Genomic DNA, 21,385 nt, shown 5'->3' with positions numbered 1-21,385 from the left:
CAGTCCTCATTTTCGCTCTTAAAGTGTTTCATTGCCTCTGTTCGGGAAAACATGGACGACCACAGCAAATCCTCGATTGTTTGACAAACTGCCAGTGAATTCTACAAGCACCTGCAAGGGAGCTAAAACTACAGACTAGTTTATTTCGAAGTTTGACGTGTTTGCAACGCAAATTCGGGCCATGAAAATTGAACTTTGTTACGGTGACGTCATATCGTTGACGTTTGTTCCGCTATTTCGCTAAACTCTAAATTCGATCAAGTCTTTAATTGTCGTCCCTTCCCATTTTCGAAACGGGATGTTTGGGGTTTTTTTCCGAGTTCCGACCTCAGTGCGTCGCAGTTCGAACCTCCTCCCGCCGATTGACAACCCCGCGGGCCAATCACGGCGAGACGGCCACGGCGCCATTGGCTCGGGGGAGACAGTGACGTCGGGTTGCTCGTCTATAAAGGCTGCTGCGCGCCTCCCGCTCGGCGCTTTACACAGTATGGCCGGCGACATTAGCTAGCACTCGCTAACGGTATTCTCTGTAAAAGGGAAGACGGCAAACCAAGAAAAAAACACACCTGGATTTGTTTCAAAAGAACTGTACTTAAATAAATTATACCGATCAAGCCAAGGACCGGAACAACTCGGGAAAAAAAACGTTACGTTACCGTTATACGTTTTTTTTTTTTAATTTCTGTTTGTTGTCTCACCATGGAAGAGCACGGTGCGCACTTCTTCGAGGGGACCGAGAAGCTGCTGGAGGTGTGGTTCTCCCGGCAGGACGAGGCCAAGGGCACCGGGGACCTCCGCACCATCCCCAGGTTCGTGTGCTTGTCACGGGGGGCGAGCCGTGCTAGTCTTTCTAAAATGGCCACCCCCTCCCACTCACTCTTCCCTGAGTCACTCCTTCTCATTCATTCTCGCCGGCTCCGCCGAGCACACGCGGCTGGAAGGCCGATGGCTAAAGTTTGGAGGGGGATTTGGTGTCGAAATACACGGAGCGAGACCCATAAGGACGCCGCCGACCCGTCGGTTTAGCGCACGTCGTCGTTTCTAACCGCCGGTGAAGGTGGATGTGTGATGCCGGGGGTAGTTTGTTGGGTCTCCGGAGGGAAACTGCGGTGTCACCTTAGCGCGGTGACTGTGAAAGTACCAATACCAACAGCGATGTGGAATAAACCTCAACATTCACTTTAAAAACTACCAGAAACGCCACCGTACAACAAACCTCCATATCGATCTGAATATAGTGAAGATGTCGATATACAGCAGGCTGAAAAAACTTAAGAATTGACACTTAACCGTCGTATCAATGTATTAAAACTGTCAAATAAACACAGGCAGTGCTCGACAGGAAGTGGCCGTTAACTAAAAACCAAAAACACCGGTTAGCACGACTAAAAAAACAAAAAGGAAAAAAAACCACAATACTGGAACCGGTTTACTATCATTCTTTATTTGTGTGTTTTTATAGTTTCAAAGACTCTTCGACCGCATTGTGAGAAAGTAAATGTTTTTTTAATGGAAGTCGGGCACTTTACCAGGGCCCCTGCGTCATGCCGGGTCCAGGGGCCTGTAGAGGAGCATGTGCTCCTGACCTCGTGTTCCCTGCGCTGTCACTCTGACCGCGTCTACACACTGGACCCTCCCCTTGCAAAGCCCCAACCCTAACCCTGTCGACTGGGTTTGGCTTCACGTCCTAATCCTGTCGACTGTTTTAATACTGCTCTTCACCTTCAAACATGCCTGCTCACCCTTCTTGCTCAGGAATGAGCTGGAATGTACTACACGTGCTGTGAATTAGATTTTCAACGTACAGTCGTTTCGACTTGTGTGCTACTTCCTTATGGCGCTTCAATCAGCTCTGGTGCCCCCACAGCAACTGCAAAGCGAAGTTTGTCGAACAACATACCGAATAACTCTGCAGTGTTTGGGCCACATGTTGCTGCCTGGCCTGTGTCACGTTCTCGAGCATGGTCAGTTTCCTCCTCCCTTCTCACCTGATTGGTGGGTTCTTACCAACATAACCTATAGCCCTTCTCAGAAGACCTGCCCTATCAGAGCTCACAGCTTGATCTGTGTGCTTGAAAAGGACCAGGACTGTGTGATATTCTTTCCCACATGGTTTTGTGCCATGTTGTGTAACCAGGACCGTGGAGATCCGAATGAATGGGCAATGGATTTATTTTAAATTGTTTGGCAAATTTGACCATTTGTTGCATGTAATGTCAGAATGGTTTGGGGATCGCTGGTCAGTCACTGTTGACTGTCGTGAAACCCGGAGTAGATCATGGTGTTGGGGCAATCCATTTTCTTCCGATGATTTGCGGTGGCAACTGTTTGTGAAGGCGCTATGCCGACCCCTCTTTTCTACTTCTTTTTACAGCTGCGATGGCTTTCCTGCTTAGGTTGTCGAAGGGGACCTCTTGGAAGGACCCCCCTCTTATCTGTTACAGTGGTCGGACAGTACGTGGTGGTAGTAGGGTAGAGCGTACAGCCCTCTCCTCTCGGTCTCTGTTGCAAGGCTCATTGCTAAATCTGCCGCAGCAAGGGAAAGCCTAAACATTTCTGAGTTGTTAACCAGCCTACAAATCTCAGTTTTAGAAGAGCGAGGCCAGTTGACTGAATGACGACTGGCATTAATTTACAGGCGGGATGGAAGATTAACGGCTCAGAGACTCTTGTCAGTGGATCAGGTCCTCTGGATGCCTGCCAATGTCCAAATAAGTCCACAAGGGCATCTGATTCACAAATCTGGATCGTGGTTAGTTTCCCCCCCTCTCTGCCGTGCTGGACGGCAACTGCCATATGAAGCTGACCACGGCTCGCCTGAAGTAGCTTCTCTTAGTCCGAAAAGTGAGTGGTGTGGAGCAAGAGAAGACTGCAAACCGTTCAATTTTCATGTTGCACTCAGGATCTGGTGCTGAGCAGAAAGAATTTACTTGAGCCTTTTTGGACTGACTGAAGTATCTTTCCAAGTCCAGCTCTGCTCAGCTTAACTCTTGTCTTTACTGGCAGAGAACGCAGATCTTTTATAAGAACCCACGCTTGGACATCCCAGAGTTGTGTACCTGTCTCAGGTGGCGGTGAGGGCCTTTTCCATTTACTTGGCAATCTAATCTCCACATTTCCCTCGAGCCTATTCTCTTCTTGGAAAGCTGACACTGCCGAGGGGCCAGAAATAGCCCGGCTTGTCAGTTGCACGGTGTAACGGGAGCCGACCCAGGGCTCCGGTATCATCTTCCCCTCGGTATGTAGCCGCTGTGTTACAACGGCTCTAGTAACGTCGCTGTACACCAAACTGGTTACTCAATTACTGTTGTAAGAGGCCACTTCTTTCTAATCACACTTTCCAATCTCCGAAAAGGAATTGAAGATAAGGATATTAAAGCCTTTGAGCAATTATGATCTGAGAATAAAGCTTAGATAATAAAGCTTATAGCTAATAAAGCTTGAGATGTTAACCTTTGTGTCAGAAGCGAGCGGATCTGTCACGCTCTTAAGTTAGCTGTGGCTGCTAATAAGTGGGAAAGGCTTGTGAAATTTGAAGTTTGCTTGTCAGAGTGGTCTGTAATCGGTGTTGAGTTTCACAATGAGAGCATCTGTTTCCTTGCGTGGAGACTGGGCTGCGAAGAGTTTTTGTGAGTAACTATGATTCACTTTATTTTTTTGTGTAATTCATGAGGCCACCTCTGTCCCATCTTGCAGGGGTGGGGGTTGGCATGGGGTTGTACAACCTCCACTACTAGTAAATTCCCCGTTGAGCGGGGCAATCTTCACGGTTTCTCCTCCAGGCTCTGTTGTATTCCATAATGGATGCTCTCTCTCTCTCCCCGCATGCGCTCTGTTGCACCCTCACTGGGGCTGCCCTTGCAAGGTTGCACCAGGAACATGACGTGGCTGCATTTACACTGCAGCTGTCCTTGAGTGGCGACTGCCCGGGGGAGGGCGAGAGAGAGAGGGAGAGAGACTGCAAGTTGTTGAGCAGAGACTAAGTGTCTGCGCCAGCCTGCCCTCCTCTGCCAGGCGGAGAAGGAACTGGAGACAAAGCCCAAATAGGCAACAAGATGCAAGATTTCTGTCCTACGCAAATCTGAATAGGAACAATTTAGTTGGTTCAGAAAGCACAGAGGGTGTTGTATGTAGTATGAAATAATATTTGGCCAAAATCATTTATTTATTGGTATTTTCCCAGTTCGTATGGGCTTAAATGTTTTTTCCTGTGAAGTGGGGTTCTTGATGTGGGCTCGGGGCCTGTATAGCCCAAATGTCTTATCTATTATGAATTTCTAGAACTTTGTTCAATTCATATAAATGTGGTCATGACAATGAACATGTTTTTGATTTTATGGAACTCTTTAAAATAACACATCTTATAGGGACTGGGCTTAATCTGTGTGTTTCTGTCTATTTTAGGTTTGAGTGGGACAAACTTCTGGAAAATGTGCATTGTTTGATCATAAGTGTGACAAAGACAGACAAGCAGGAAGCTTATATACTCAGGTAAGTGCTGGATCTCCATGTAACCCTTTCTCCATTTTCCAACAGATCAGAGACCCGCAGCGTCTTATTATCCCACTGCTAGTACCAACAGCTCTGCTGCTTAAACAGATATTCCTCCATCCCAGTGGATGCGTTTCAGTGCTCGTAGAGACTTGTTCTTGGGTACTACGTACATTTCAGGAGCGGGGGGGCGTAACCTTCTGCGTTAAAGAGAAATATCTATTGAAATAACTTTACCTAGAGAAAACGACGTTTTCCTCAATAGAGTCAGTCACCTCTGCTGGAGTGCATGTGATATAAATGCATCAGTAGATCAATACAACTTTTATATCGGCTCTCTGTTTCTATGCAGTGTCGTCTTCAAACCTCAATGTGCTGAAGGGAAGCTGAGTAGTTAATATGGTGATCTAATGTCCGAGAAGACGTCAATCTTTTTGCTCGTATATTAGTGCGCTAGACGATGGTATGAAGAGGTTGGACAGTTTTAAAATGTATTCATATTATTTTGTTTTTATAGGCGTTCTATTTGTGCACAGCTTAACCTAAATTGGCGATGTTTTGCAATACCTGTACTGTTACTCATGCATCAGTATGTATATGTATGTAACATCTCTTGAACAAAAACGGAAGGAATTAGACTCCACCCTGACCACCCGAATGCTCAATAACCTTTGAAGCCGGTTTTTATTGGGACACTTGGACAATGTCAGTCACGTGCGGCACGTGTGGTTCTAGTGTACTTCTTGGCCTACTCTCTTGTAAATGTAAAAATCCAATTGTTTAAAGCATTTTGGGCCACTTTTCATACAAGTCTTAACGTCTAATGGCTTTCTAAGGCTATGCGACCACACTTGTGTAGCACGACTGGATTGTAATATTAGCCATCATGATTACTAAGCCCTGCAATTTCATTCATTCTGTGATTGACAATCTCAGCTAGAATGATGGAGCTATAAATGGACTCGTGTAGTAGTTCTGAGTGTGGGTCATCAAACATGTGTGGCCTTCCTGTGCAGAGTTCCACATAATGTTCCCTCTAGGGGGCAGCCCTGCATCTGTCAGACTGGAATGTGCAAGAGATGGAGAACAAACAACTTGCTTATCTTTGTCACGTTGCTCTTCAAACTGGTTCATTGTCTATTTACATTTTAGCCTTTTTTTATATATAAATTTGTGTTCTTTGGTGGTCCAGGCACAATGCTGCCCAACGTTCCTCCTTTCTCAACCAACGAGCGTTTGTCGACACACATGAGCGACACACAAATGTACCCGGTGGCTCCACTGAGGGCAACAGAATTGAGGCCCGTAATGTGACCCAACCCTTGAGGTTGAAACCAAAACAGGAACACTTCTTTTGGAAGTTGAAGTTTGAAATGTCGTAGGAATGCCAGGAATTCCATCATGGCATTGATCTCCCTTTGGGTGGATGCAGCTGGGATTCTAAACGAATTTACTTACTTTGGTTCAATGCTATTTGCAATTTTCTTTTACAACTTAAACATTTTTACATGTGCGCACGCCATTTATAAGAAATCAATTTAGAAAACCTCTTGCATTCCTACGTGACAGTTAATGCACCTTACAACCGCAGCGGTGGCTGCAGGCGTCATATCAAATGCTTAATTCAAAATGTGACCCCAAATAATTGTAGCGGCAATTTATAAAAATTGGCGCTATTTTTCTGCATTAAATGGCTAAGTCAACAGGCCGCTTGAACATGTCGTCCCTTCCCAAAGAAGACGGAGCCTACGTCAGCATCGCTGATTTTATTTGGTGATTACAAATGCCTTTCTTGATTGGTGGAAGACTTGAGGGACGGGGTGTGAACAGGTTTACTGACACGCCTCCACCTTAGCTGTTTTCCATATCCCTGGTGTTGTATGAAATGTTATGTAGTTCTGGCCTGTGGAACAATGGCTCGTTATGTCGGGTTAAGCTGTCAGAGCCTTCATGTTTCAGATGCGTATCCCTGATTAATCTGGACGGCGTTAAGCCTTTAATAGCTTCTGACCCTGAGTCCGACGTTTCACCGAACGCCAAGAGTAGTGCACAAGGTGGCACCCAGGTGACGCCCTCCACCTTCAGAAGCTCTCTGTCACCAGTGTTTGTCACGGTGGGTCAGCATCGTCTTTTCCTCGGGGCTTAGTCTGTTTCCCTGGCGGCCTCCGGGCCCAGTCCCAGAATAGCGTCTGGGATGTCTGTTCCCATTGACAACAACTCTTGATATTGCTGATGGGCCGATGCCACTTATTTAACATCAGATTCTGCATCCTGAACATTGAGATTAGTACATCCTGAACATTATGATATAGTACTGATGTGTTCATTACTTTATCATTTATTTAATGATTATGAGAAGATATTGATTGACAGATGATCCAAATCCGATTTGTGGGGGGGTGAAGGATACGGCACTCCAAGTTCCGTATGGGATGTTCTGATACTAGACTTTTTCTTTTGTAGTGTCCCCCTCTAAGGTCTTTTTTCAGCTGAATACCCTCTTCACTGACATTGAGGGGGGTATACTCTCTCTCTCTCTCTCTCTCTCTCTCTCTCTCTCTCTCTCTCTGTGTGTGTGTGTGTGTGTGTGTGTGTGTGTGTGTGTGTGTGTGTGTGTGTGTGTGTGTGTGTGTGTGTGTGTGTGTGTGTGTGTGTGTGTGTGTGTGTGTGTGTGTGTGTGTGTGTGTTAAAAAAATTTAACATTTTTATTTTTGGAGTACCTCGTTTTGGAAACGCTGCTCTATCTGATCTGACATGGTGCTCATGTAGTTACTCTTGAACCAGATTACTAACATGAGTTTCTTTGTTTCACTACAGTTTTATGTCATCTCTGAGTTTGAGTAGACAAGATGGTGAATAAATTACTGAAAACTGTAATCAAGGTCTTGATTTCAATAAAATCTCACATCTCTTATGACTGTAGTTGTAGTCTGTCAGGGCTAAATGGTATCTGTCCTTCCCTGCTATTTCAGCCCGGTGTCTGACAGATATCGCTCAGTCCCTACTTGATGACTCTAAATTAAACAGCGACTGCATCTGGTTTATTTCTGGACCAGCTGGGAATTTGTAGCTGGGGCAGTTATGGGGAAATGGGTGGTTAACAAAGGATGATGAGCCTGCAAAGCAGACTTTTGAACACATGGATCGAACTACAAACTCCTGAGCTGTGAATTTTGGCGATTTCACCGTTTATATATCTGATGAGATAAGACGCATGAAGAGATGCGACTTGTTTAACTTCCTCGACGTGTGGGCAGAGAGGCACCCCCCCCTCTTCCGTATTGCGGCGTGGGGGTAGATGCCGGGTACAGGTTCATACTATGGTCCAGCCTCCTGTGAATAAAAAGGTCAACCTCTTTTTGGACATACATGGTCACTTCAGCACATATTCATGACGACACTACATAGAAACCGGCATCTTGGCCCCGCCGTGCATTGTGGGGAAACACTCATCAGCGTAGTATGCAGTGTTTGTATAAAATGGATGTTTCATCGGAGGGTATGTCATCCTGATTTGGACACGCTACAGACAATACTAATTTGCGTACTAAATGGTACTCTAGTTCGCCATTTTGGACAAAGGTTTTTCCGATACGTTGAGTTACAGTAATGGATCTGTATTTTGATCCATTCAGAGTAGAGTGGAGTAGAAAGATTTTTATTTATAAAACATTCTTTTATTATTGTGCAGGGCTGGGGAGTTTAAGTTTTTTTTCAAAAACAAATATTTGGGGGGTGACGACTGTTGCTTTAGAAGAAATATTTGAGAACCAGTTATTAGTAAAGTGGATTTCATTTCACAATTCAGATATATTTTCCTAGCCCTCGTACTCTGACCAGATGGTAATTTGGTAAACCGTTCCCTGACCTTCCACATTTGGGTGAACTTGTTTGCTCAGAATACTTTGCCTGGAAAAGGTATTTGCTGACCAGCCCGCTAATCTGTGTGTGGTTCCTCTTCCGCAGTGAGAGTAGCATGTTTGTCTCCAAGAGACGTTTCATTTTGAAGACGTGTGGAACCACCCTCTTACTGCAAGCACTGGTCCCTCTGCTGGAGCTCGCCAGGGAGTACTGCGGCTTTGACGCCATCCAGGTGAGTCTCTCCTGTCGCTCCATCACGAGCACTGCGCCCTCTTGCTCTAACATAATATATAATATAACTTTTCCCAATTTTGATTGTTGGTTTTGATCAGGGGATATCAATGTTATCAATCATCTTGGGCTCAGAAGATATTGCAGACAGTACATCTTTGACTACACACTGTAGACCTCAGTACAAAAAATGTTGTAATGTTAATTGAATCTTGTGATAAGAGATGTTGACGTTTTGATAAGATTCTATTGTTTCAGTTGGAAAATGGTAATATCAATACTTTGTTGGACATTTCACTGCATATATGTATGATGGTATGTATGTGACAAATAATCATGTTGAATCTTGTTTGGAAGATTAAGGAGCCATCGTCCAAACGGACAACAAATCTTTAAATACCATCAGTCGTAAATACAGCTTGTAGTCAAGCAGCACCCTACCCTGTAAATACGAGGATCACTTCAGGCATTATTTATGTAAAACCAAACAGTCTGTGTGCTAAGTCCCTGGGGCTTGAGCTAAAGTTTATTTCTTTCCAATGTTTATGTATTTTTTTCTTTTCAGAATTTCTTCTACTCTCGCAAGAACTTTATGAAGCCGACCCATCAGGAGTTCCCTCATCGAAACTTTCAGGAGGAAGTTGAATTTCTCAGCCAGATTTTCCCAAGTATGTTTAGTGTGAGTGTGTGTGTGTGTGTGTGTGTGTGTGCGCTCGCTCCAAAGCATGCAGCAGCAGTCGTTCATGTTGAGTTGAATCTTCAAAATAAAAGCCTTCTCCTTCCACTGCTGGGCCTCACCTTTCCAGTTCTGGTTGAACTGTGTGTGTGTTGTACTATGGTATGCGGTGTGCTGTCCAGTTCTGCGTACAATGTGCACTGTACTACGTCCTACAGTGTACAATGTGCACTGTACTACATTACATTACATTGATCAGACGCTTTTATCCAAAGCGACTTACAATTGTTCAAACACCGACGGACGCAGCCATCAGGAGCAATTAGGGGTTAAGTGTCTTGCTCAAGGACACTACAGCATGCTAGCAGGAGGAGCCTGGGATCCAACCAGCAACCTTTGGATCACTAGACCACCAGCTCTACCTCCTGAGCTACCATCCCCCAGTACCACGTCCTACACCGACAATGTGCACTGTACTAGATGCACTACATCTGCAAGGCGTTTTGAGCCCATTCTGAGTTTAATATTTGATTTTTCCTCCACCTTCCAGATGGAGCTGCCTACTGTATGGGACGTTTGAACTCTGACTGCTGGTAAGATCTTTAGCTCTGCTGGTTCTGTAGGTACAAATAGTTTGAAGTGAACCTGAAACATTTTATTTCTTTAGATTGTTTTTATGGCCATTTTGCTTTTGCTTTTTTCGATGTGGAGCTGTGGTCTCAGAGCTGTGCGAGCCAGACCAGTGTGATGAATTGGTTTGTGCTGGATAGTTGGAATAGCGTGGCGTCTAGGCTTTTTATTTAAAGGTTGTTTCAGCCTTGTGTAGTGGCGTAAAACTCGTTTTAGGTCACAGTACTTTTAGATTTGGGATCAAAGCTGTTTTAAATTGTGACCAACGAGGCCTACTTTCACTTTTTACTTATTGTTAATATTTTGAGACTAGATGATGAACTGATCAAGACACTTGCAACATGGGGCATCTTCTGGTCCTTAAAAGGTCCATAGATAGTACATCATTGAATAGGAGACAATTTCTCCAAAAATAAGTCTTAAATTTAAGTAAAAATTTGTCTAAGGGCTTGGAGGGTCAGGCTGGGAAGGTTATGCCTGGAGGGCGGAGCTGTGTTGTCAAACAACCAAATAATATTCCCTGGACAGGTCTTAGAGCTTGGGGTATCCAAGCCTCTTCTCCACATTGACCAAGGCACTGTCATTTCACAGACAGGATGGTGTGACGGAAGCTGTGGCTGATTGGTTACTTAATGTCATGTGACATGCTGTGCGCTTGCAGCTTTCCAAGAAGTAGAAATATTTTTGTCTCAGTGCAATTCGGTAGCGCCTGGGCATCTCGGAACGTGTGCTGCTGCTGCAGTGTCACTCGTCAAAAAAATTTTTGATTTGCGCGCTCAAAAGACTCCCTTTTAGAAAGAATTCAATTTAACTCTTGGTCCGCATGTTGCATAAGCCCATTCCCAACTCGGGGGATTTTGGTCTCGACGCGAAATGAATCATGAGAGCAGAGAGATTCACCAGCGCTGTGCGATGTGACCGTGTCTCCAGAACCTTCACAATAGAATCAGACGGTGGACAAAAAAGGCTGAAACATGAATTACTGTCGTAATTATTGATAAGGGGTTCACTTGGGGTGTAGCTGTTCCATCTGTGCCGATGAGCGTGCACGTCAATGGTCATTCATCGGTTTCGGTCTGTGCGCTGTCGACCAATCCAGGTGAAAGGTCATACGTCTGAATGAGTCAGTTTATTTGTAAAGGCCTTTATCACATTCGGTCTGAAAGGGCTTTACAGGCGCTCGTACAAAGGACAGTTTGACGGCCCGCTAATCCCCCAGACAAGGAAAAACCTCCCAAAATGCCGGAGGGAAGAAGTGACTTGGCGGGAGAGAGAATCGGAACGTAGTCGCAAGGTGAAATTCACATCCACCAAAAGGCTTAAAACTGTTCAAAAACAGTGTCCCCGTTAGAGAAGAGCAGGATTTAAATAATCGCAAACAATAACACTGTTTTATGTTTTGTTTGGAGACATGGACCGGCCGAGCCCTCTACAGCCACCTCATACGGAATAGGACAGTCTCTTAGTTGTGTTTAAAATATGTTTCATAAAAGTAGGAAACGTAACAAAAAAAATTATCTAAAATAAAAATACTGGTAACTGGCACAAAGACTAGTTTGTGCGTTGATTACGCCGCAGGAGGAGAGTCGGAGCCTCCCTCTGCTGCTACAGTCACCTGGGAATGAAAACGACGTTCTGCTGCTCACAACATCTGTGCCAGCTAAATGATGTAATGCAGCCGAAATGTACGTTTTGATGTTAATAACAACAGGTTATGGAAGGAATTGTCACCATTCACAAATATAATGCAAAAAACATAAATGGGGAAAGATGAATAAATACTACAATCTACAAATCTGTATTGAGAACAGAGAAAAATCACGTGTGTGGAATATAGTGTACTAGCATACTATTTAGTATTAAACTAGTACATGTCTCAAGACTTTGTTAGACATTTTAACGGCACAGTTTAAAATGTCAGCGCTGTCTTCCACAATGTAAGACGAAACTGTCTGTTAAAGATGCTCTTTGTGACGCAGTCTCGGTGCCCTGAGGCCGCCCCTGCTGGCTCGCTGTTGTTGCAAAGTTTATTAATATGACGGATGTGTGGCGTGCCTAAATTGCACCACATTGGACACTGCACGTCCTTGGGTCGCCGGCGATATTCACCAAGTGCGAAGTAGATCGGATGAATGGTTGTTGACACAATAGGAGGACAGACAGATTCTTTCATTTATGGTTAGATGAGACGAGTACGTCCATGTTTTTCACTGTGAAACCACAGGAAGCCTCATTAAACCTAAAAACAAGCCCTGGGTGTTGTGCCTCCCTGGTCCTGCAGGTACCTGTTTACTCTGGACATACCAGAGTATTGGGAGAACAAGCATGCGGATCAGACACTGGAAGTTCTGATGAGCGACCTCGATCCAGCGATCATGGACCAGTTCTACATGAAAGACGGTGTTTCTGCAAACGATGTCACTCGTGTAAGAACCAACAGACTACATTTCAGGCTCACGGAGGCTCAAGACGGGAACTCTATGTCGCCATACCTGCGATACCATACTAGTATTTGTTGTGGTTTTGCTCTAATCATATTACTGAACTTTATTACAGAACTGTTACTGTACATTAATCACATTTCCTCTGGGCATAATAAATATGGAAAATATGAATTTGAATATTTGATATATTACTGTCGTTACTAGTTAATTACCACACAGCGCAGTCATTTTTCCTGTATGTTTATGAACCCAATCTATCCTTTCAGATGAGTGGAATTCATGACCTGATACCAGGTTCTGTGATTGATGCCACAATGTTCAACCCTTGTGGATACTCAATGAATGGAATGAAGACTGATGTAAGTGAATATGCGCAACAGTGTTTCCCAAAAAAAAAAAAAAAAAAAAACTTTAGGCCTGGTGGTACACAACGGAGGCAGGCAGGATGGCATGCTGCCGTGTCGGCTTTGGTCATATGGCGCAGCAGGCGGCCTGTAATTTATATCTGCCTTTCAAATTTTTCATTTGCTCTGTATATTCAAGACTGAGAACAAAGTGATCACGAGGAGAGGATGACTTAATGAGCTGTGCAGGGATCAACGCTAACTGTTAAGAGCGGTTGCCAGCCTGCAACCAGGCACCAGCTTTTGTTGCTGAAACTGAATATATGGTTGCTATTTTTAGTTGCCTTATATTTTGAGTAATTAAGATACTGCATCAGCATTTGCGTAACTCATTTAAAAATACCTCTCCACCAGATGAGGTCTGAGCCATGCTCTTTATTAATGCTGTCTACAAAGATAAGAACTGGATATTGTGTTTTAATAGCTATATGTTGACCAGAAAAGGGACTGAAACTAAACACATTTCCTCTATATTTTTATTTTATTTAAGTTTGTTTTCTAAGTACACACTATAGTTTCAATTCGTTTTCCTTTTTTGTTTAGTTTCAACTAAAATGTAAAAACGCACCTGCAGCTTAAAAGCAATATTTAAATATCACTAATGCAAAAAATGTTTTTATTTCGGAGTACAAGCGGTTTGCGGTATCCTGTCCCTATTTATGTTAGTGGTTGCCAAAGGGAGCAACCAGAGGCCACGAGATGGTTGCCAATTGACTGTCTGATTGCCAAGGCAACAGTTACTGTCAAGCCTTTTCAAAACATTAGCACATCATGAACAGTGAGCATGATTCATTGCTGCACTGCATCTTCCTCCGCTAGGAGCAACAAATTGACCATGGCATCAGGATATGGATCTCTTACCACCGGAGGCCATTTTATTTAAATCTTCATGTAGGGCCCCAAGTGCTCTCCATGCCTTCCTTAGTTCCTTAGGGCTGTTTTCACCTGCCGAAAGTGATCATTTGTCTTTTTTTTTTTTTTTTTTTTTTTTTTGTCAATTCTTCAGTGTAAGGATAGATTGCTATCAAAAGCAATCATGAGCTGTGTGAGCTGTACCCTGGTAACCCTGTTCACAGCTGACACCACCCACAGCACCGGGCGCTCTCGCTCTGCAGTCATTCAAAGTGATCAGGGATACCGCAGTTGCTGAGGTCCCCGTGGTGTTTAGCTCATTACGGTCATCGCCGCCAATAAATATTTACCAGGGGTACCATTTACCCCTTACCATGAAATAACACTATATACCATATACACCATGTATACTATATATACCAGCCACACCCCCTTACCCTGAAATAACGGGTCCTCGCTTATCGACCAACTCGGTGGTTGTTTTTGGCCTAGGTCTTGTTTAGAGGGGAACACTTCAGAATGATGAGCATGTTTATTCTGATCTCTGTGTACTTGTCTCATCCTCTAATGAATCAGAGGCGATAAAAGGCGATTGTGGCGCCGGCGCTCTGGTTGACTTTTGCACATTTTAGTATTTTTTTCCGTTTTTATCATAATGTACGCCAAAAAAGCATTGGCAGTTACCTCTGACGACCGTGATGCACTCATGGATATAAAAATTTCCCTAAACGAACAACTTTGGGACTTTTTATCGGTGGAAGCAGATTGGCCGGCGGAAATCCTACGCGGGAACACTCTCAACAACATCAAAAATGGAGCCGCTGTTTCACGAGCGGGCCCACGGAGGAAGCACCGAGGTAAAAGAGGCGGCATTCAGGTCAGAATGAGGACGCAACCTTACCGTCCACCTCTGCCAAGCATCCTTCTTGCCAACGTCCAGTCTCTGGAGAACAAGATGGATGAACTTCGAGCGAGGATTAAATTCCAACAAGACACAAGGAACTGTTGTGTCCTCTGCCTGACGGAAGCATGGTTGAAGCCATCCGTCCAGCAGAGGCCTTCTCCATGTTCCGCGGCAACAGAACGGGAGAGTCGGGAAATCCAAAGGTGAAGGCGTCTGCCTCATGGGAAACAACCGCTGGTGTAACCCCGAAAACACCAAGTTTCTCTCCCACTCCTGCTCGCCGAACCTGGAACAGCTGACAATCTTATGCCGTCCATTTTATCTCCCCCGGGAATTTAGCACAATCATCATCACAACCGTTTATATCCCACCACAAGCGGACATCGACGCAGCTCTGTCGATTCTGTACGATGTGTTGTGCGGATTTCAAAACAAACATCCCGACGCGGCTGTGGTGGTGACTGGGGACTTTAACAGGGCCAACCTTCAAAAAGTTCTGCCTAATTTCCACCAACACATCGCGTGTGCCACCAGGGGAGATAGAACTTTGGACCACTGCTACACACCGTACAAGAACGGATACAAGACATTCTCACTCCCTGCTTTCGGGAAATCAGATCACGCCACGATTTCGCTGGTTCCCGTTTACAGGCCTCTGATCGCGTGAGAACTGGTGGTAACGAGGGAAGTGAAGCGGTGGACAGACCAATCGGAGGCCGCGCTTCAGGACGCTCTGACGTAGACTGGGACATGTTCTAATCAAGTTCAAGTAACGTCAGCGAGTTTACGGAGGTGGCAGTGAGTTTTGTAGCTATGCTAGCAGACAACATTGTTCCCGCGGTGAAAGTTCGGATATTTCCAAACCAGAAATCGTGGGTTGATAAATCCATCCTTGGCGCTCTGAAGGCTCGCAAGGCCACTTACGACGACGGTCTTGTATCTGGAAATATGGACAATTACAAAGTGGCGTCGTACAATCTGCGGAGGGCGGTGAGGGACGCTAAACGGGCGTACAGAGAGACTGTGGAGCTACAGATGGAGCGGGGGGACACAAGACGCTTGTGGGAGGGGCTGCGAACAATAACAAACTACAAGAGCAGCTCCTCCCCAGCCACGAGTGTGGACGCCTCCCTAGCTAACGAACTGAACTCCTTTTATGCGCGGTTCGAGTCTGGCAGCAGCACCGCTAGCTCGCCAGCCAATTGGAGTTACACCGCTGGGGATGAGCGCGCACTCTCAGTGTCAGAGCACGAGGTCAGGAAGGCTCTGATGCGGGTGAACACCAGGAAAGCTGTGGGCCCAGACGGCATATCTGGGCGAGTACTGAAGACCCGTGCTAACCAGCTAGCCCCGGTGTTCACTACAATATTCAACATCTCCCTGGCTGAATCAGTGGTCCCGTCCTGCTTTGAGAGGTCCCCGTCGTTCCTGTCCCGAAGATCGCCTCTCCTGCCTGCCTGAATGACTACCGTCCGGTGGCCCTCACCTCGTGGTCATGAAGTGTATCGAGAGGCTGATTAAGGATTATAATATCTGCGCCTCCCTCCCCCGCACCTTGGACCCGTTGCAGTTCGCGTACCGGCAGAACAGATCCACAGATGACTCTGTCTCCCAGGTACTGCACACCACGCTCACGCACCTGGATGGCCAGAAGGGGCCTATGTGAGAATGCTGTTCATTGATTATAGTTCAGCTTTCAATACCATAGTCCCCACCAGACTGGCTGTCAAGCTGAAGGAGCTCTGACTGAATGCTCCGCTGTGCACCTGGATCCTGAACTTCCTCACAGCCCGCCCCAGGTGGTCAGGGTGGGGAAGCACACGTCAAGCATTCTCACCCTGAACACAGGATCCCCCCAGGGCTGCGTCCTCAGCCCCCTACTGTACTCCCTGTACACACACGACTGTGTGGCCAGGTCCAGCTCCAACACCATCATCAAGTTTGCTGACGACACCGTGGTCGTGGCCTGATCAGACTGCGATGAGAAGGCCTACCGCGAGGAGGTGGCTGACCTGTCACTCTGGTGCCAGGACAACAGCCTCCACCTGAACGTCATCAAAACTAAGGAGCTGATTGTGGACTTTAGGCGTGGATCACAATCGAGGACGCACACGCCCTTGTTGATTAATGGGACTTCTGCTGACAGGGTGAGCAGCTTCAAATACCTGGGAGTCCACATCACAGAGGACTTAACATGGACTTTACAAGCAGACACTCTGGTGAGAAAGGCGAGGCAGCGTCTTTACCACCTCAGGCAGCTGAGGAAATTCCGGGTCTCGTGAGGATCCTCAAGTCCTTCTACTCTGGAGCAGTGGAGAGCATCCTGACAGGCAACATCACTGCCTGGTTTGGGAGCTGTACTGCTCAGGACAGGCGGGCCCTGCAGAGGGTGGTGCGTTCAGCTGAACATACCACCTGAACCACCACCACCCCCCCCACCCCTTGCAGGAGTCATAAACCAGGAGGTGTAGTAGCAGAGCTGCAGGATCATGAAGGATCCTCATCACCCCAACAACGGACTGTTTCAGCTGCTGCGTCAGCAAGCGCCTCCACAGTCACACAGCGAGAACAGAGAGACTGAGACAGAGTTTTTTCCTGCACGCCATTAGAACTGTCAATGCTGACCTCACCAGGGGTCCTCACTGAGCCACACACATTGGCTCCACTACCTTACTGTACTATATGTAGCATACTGTACTGCATACTGTACTGCATACTGTACTGCATACTGTGTCACTGTTCAGGGTTGTTTGTGATGCCGTATTTCTGCGCCGTACTGTTGTATACTGTGCTGTATTATCCCAAACACTACCTCACTTCATTCACATGCCACTTTAATGCACATATCTATTCTCTAAGTATTCAACTTACTGTATTACGTTTTAGGAGTCAGTTAGTTGGTCTATTAAAAAGAAATTTTTCCTAGGATATATTGTGTGTTATCACCGGGTGCGTTGCATTGACATTTCACTGCATATATGTATGAAAGTATGTATATGTATGAAAGTATGTATGTGACGAATAAACCTCTTGAATCAGATTTCAACTTAGGGTGATGTACATTCACTGAGCTCCGTTTTCCACACACTGTGACTTGTTGCGATTGTGTTTTTAGTTTCTGTGGCTCCGCCCCACCACGGTTCACTTCCGAGGTGAACTGGGATGGTTCACTGTGCCGCTGAGTTAATGTTTTTAGTGGAGCGCCACCTGTCGCTGCTGTGGGCTCACGCCTGCTCTCTGTGGTGGTTTTAATTTTCCAGGGAACCTACTGGACGATCCACATCACCCCCGAGCCGGAGTTCTCCTACGTCAGTTTCGAGACCAACTTGTCCCAGACGTCGTACGACGAGCTGGTGAGGAAGGTGGTGGAGGTGTTCAAGCCAGGAAAGTTTGTCACTACGCTTTTTGTCAATCAGGTACGGAAACTAAACTTGTTCAAGTGACTTTTTGTTGAGTTGAGTTTGAGTTTTTACATTGAAATATGCTTGTGATGGTCAGACGACACGGATGTGAGCGTTCCACTGACCCCGAGGAGAACTGAGGAGTTGAACATGGACAAGCATCTCGTTAAATGTTGTCTTTTAATAAGCGTTGCAGCAAACAAAAACAGTTGCAGACTAAACTCGACCGTTCTAGCTGTTCCGGTGCCCAACCTCAACCTTACAAGTGATTGACGACCACGCATCACATTTTGATCAAACTCGGGCAAAATGCTCCCGAAACGCTTATTTGTTTAATTGTTTATTTATTTTATGAGCGAGATCAACACATCAATCAGTTGACGATGTATAAAAAATGGTCACGTATAAACCTCGACTATATGGATAGAATCACAAAGAGGCCGTGAACACCCGGTCATAAGTTTCTGCCTTTCCCGTTTCCTCAGAGCTCCAAATGCCGCAGCGTCTTTTCCTCCGCTCAGAAGCTGGAGGGCTTCAAGCGCCAGGACCGGCAGCTGGCCCAGTTCAACGACTACAACTTCATCTTTACCAGTTACATTAAGAGCCGCCAGCAGAACCAGAACCAGCAGAGCTGAGCGGGAGGGACGATGAAGAGGAGACGCAAGAAAATGAAGAAAGATGGCCGCCCGGGCCACTCCCCTCTCCCCCCCTCCCCCCTCCACCACTGTTGTTGCCGCCGTCCGGGCGCCGCCCTCGGCGCCGCGGAGGCCGTTAGTTTGAAACATTGTTGTATCTTAGACCTCTTGCATGAAAGCTCTTTTCTGTGTTTCGATATTCTAGCTCACTCTTGCTGTGATCTTGAAGTGCACGTAGGGGAATCAAACACGCTCCTCGCCCAGTGGCACAGCGGCCCCTTCCTGCAGGTCTCCCCCCGCGTCCTCCACAGACAAGGCTTCAGGGCCCACTAGGCCCCTGGGCCCCTGGCACGCTCAGATCCCACCCCGATCCCCGTCCTGTGACCACAAGGCGCTTCTGCTTTGCGCCGCTGCTCCATTTGACTCGTACGCACTTTAAAAGCTCCTTGTTTACAGCCCGGCCCGCTGCGCCGCCGCGGGTTCGAGAGGAATTTTAAAAACATGACTCGTTTGTTAGAGAATGCATACGCGCGATCGAAAATGACACTGCTTAAAATCTTTTATTTATAACTTTGGGCATATTATTTAATGCATTACTATTGCATTAAAGGAATTGATTCACAATTTATTCACAATCAAAAACACCACAATTAAGGAATTCCTGTCATTTGAGAATATTCAAATGTTTTAAACAAACTGTCATCAGGATCATTTTTGGACCCGTCATGTGCATTCTAAGTTGAACGAGCGGCGGACCCTAAAACGCTGAATCCCGCCGTGCATTTTCAAACCTTTGTGGCTTAGCTGTATGTGACGGGACGGGGACTCGTACGTTGTGGGCTTGCTCAGCGGAGTCACCCCCTGCTGAGCCACGCTGCCCCCTCCTGGACAATCACCTCAAAACGCTCTTGAGAACAGCAGTGATGCCCGGCAGCCGCCTCGGTCCGCGCAGTCGTTCAAGACGCACCGTAGTCCCACGTGGGAACGAGACTTTGCAGTCCCTCCCGTCCCAGTCCCACCCGTCCCAGTGCACTGTATCAATGAGATGCTTCTGGGTCCTTGAAACAGCCCCCCCCCAGCCCCACCCGCATGATTTGGCACGGAATGGAACGAGTCGTCCAAACTGAATGTAGCACGGCCGCCGCTGCGCCGACTCTGTGTTGAATGTAGAGGTCTCTAGAGGCGAGCGAGTCTGGGAGACTCCCGTCCGGGACAATGCCCGGGGGCGCGCACGCGGCGGCTATTGTTCTCGGGGGTCTCCGTGCGCGGGGCCACGGGGCCGTCAGCGTGCCCGGCTGCCGCCCGCCCGCTTTGAATGGGAAATAATGAATCGGACGCTTTGCTTAGCGCAGCGCTTGACCAGCGAAGCGCTTTTTTCTTTTTTCTTTCTAGACACTATACGTCCTCTCTGTCCCAGCCCATACAGAAGGTCGCCCAGCGCACAATGGAGGCATTGGGATCTGAGCATGCCAGGCGCACCCCGGATCATTCCACACCCTGCCGTAGCATAAACTGCCCTCTATTAATTTTATTGTCTGGACAAATTTTTTTATTTTTTTTTTTTTTTTGCAGTGGATTTGTCCAAAATGTGACTCCTCAGCGTTTTCTTTTGTTTTCCCCCTCATCATCATCGTCACTTTGTCCTGTGGGGGGGGTGCATGTGACCACTGAGCCGTGTTGCTTGACAGTGTAGTGAACCGCCGTCTCTCCTGTACCGTCTGTACGCGCTTCCCCTTCTCCTGCATCGTTCATACCGACCCAAGTGTTGTTGGAGCTTCCGCATCCTGAGAATGGCCTGTTGGATGATGGTGGTGGTGGGGGGGGGCTGTTTTCTTACTTCTCTTTTCGGGGGGGGGTGGAGTGGATTATGTCATAACCGACGGACGTCGTCCACTCGAGGTGCTGGACGGAGGTTGAGGTGATTCGGGGGGGGGGTTTCTCCGTAAAGGTGGCGTGGCAAAGGCCTTGTCCGTCTGGCTTCCGCTGAACGGAGACGAGTCTTTTCAGTTGGTTCCTGTTGGTGAAACTGCTTCTTCTGCCAGAGAGCGCAGGAGACGGAGACCCCCGCCCACCCCCCGTCCTCCAGCGCCTCGAGGAACGCGACGCGTTTTCTTTTTCTTTTTCGTTCTTGCTTCACGTAAACAGTTTGAAATCTCAAGTTATCAGAAAACTGAGCACTTGTAATAAAATAATAATTTATAAAAAAATCTGAAAAAAAAATCACTTTGGTTGTTGTACACATGGACCACAAGACTCCGGTTACAGTTCACGTAAGGACTCAAAGTGGAGGTGACTAGTGGAATGGCCTCCCTCCAGTCGGTCTGGGGCGTTCTTTTTGGAGTGGTTTCATGACCCAGAGGACCAATCTGCACTTTGAGGCCTTACCTGGAAGATTTTTGTACTTTTCAAGAAAAAAATAAATGGACTTGAGGTGTTTTCGCCGTGATTGTTTTCAAGGCCCTTTAACACAATCGTAATTTATAGGCAACATGAGCCAGCACTGTAAAACAAATGCTGAGTTTGATGACTGTTTATTTTCGATTAAATATATTTCAGAACTGGCAACCCCCCCCCCCCAGGTCTGAGGGGTGTTGCATGATGGAAATTTGTCTTTTTCTTTTTTTATACTTAAGTCACATTCAGGAGCAATACCGTTTTCTTACAAACTCTTTGTAAGGACTGCGTTGGGCTGCGGACCAATCTCCTCTCACTTTTTATCCAAGTGTTCTGTTTGTGAAACCACTGTTCGGATGTTTAGGGACGACCTTGCGTTCGGTGTCTTGGATCTGAAATCCTCCCCTGGGTGAGAAGGTACGACTGCAGGATGTACCGAAGGGAAACCTTGCTGTTCTAATT

At 46.5% G+C, this 21,385-nt stretch overlaps 1 protein-coding gene across 1 annotated transcript; it reads left to right on the top strand.

Moving 5' to 3' along the window:
- The first annotated feature begins 499 nt into the window (after positions 1-499).
- Positions 500-20,326, top strand: amd1 (adenosylmethionine decarboxylase 1). The gene is made up of 9 exons (XM_080022261.1): positions 500-809; positions 4,405-4,491; positions 8,458-8,584; positions 9,149-9,251; positions 9,810-9,852; positions 12,171-12,315; positions 12,600-12,692; positions 17,754-17,909; positions 18,380-20,326. Exons 1-9 carry the CDS (start codon positions 700-702, stop codon positions 18,527-18,529), a joined length of 1,014 nt encoding a protein of 337 aa, XP_079878387.1. The 5' UTR covers positions 500-699; the 3' UTR covers positions 18,530-20,326.
- Positions 20,327-21,385: the final 1,059 nt, after the last annotated feature.

This window comes from Zeus faber (assembly GCF_960531495.2).
Source record: "Zeus faber genome assembly, chromosome: 2".
Classification (NCBI taxonomy): Eukaryota; Metazoa; Chordata; class Actinopteri; order Zeiformes; family Zeidae; genus Zeus; species Zeus faber.
The sequence above is the reverse complement of the archived record's forward strand: the minus strand, read 5'-3'. Positions and strand labels throughout refer to the sequence as shown.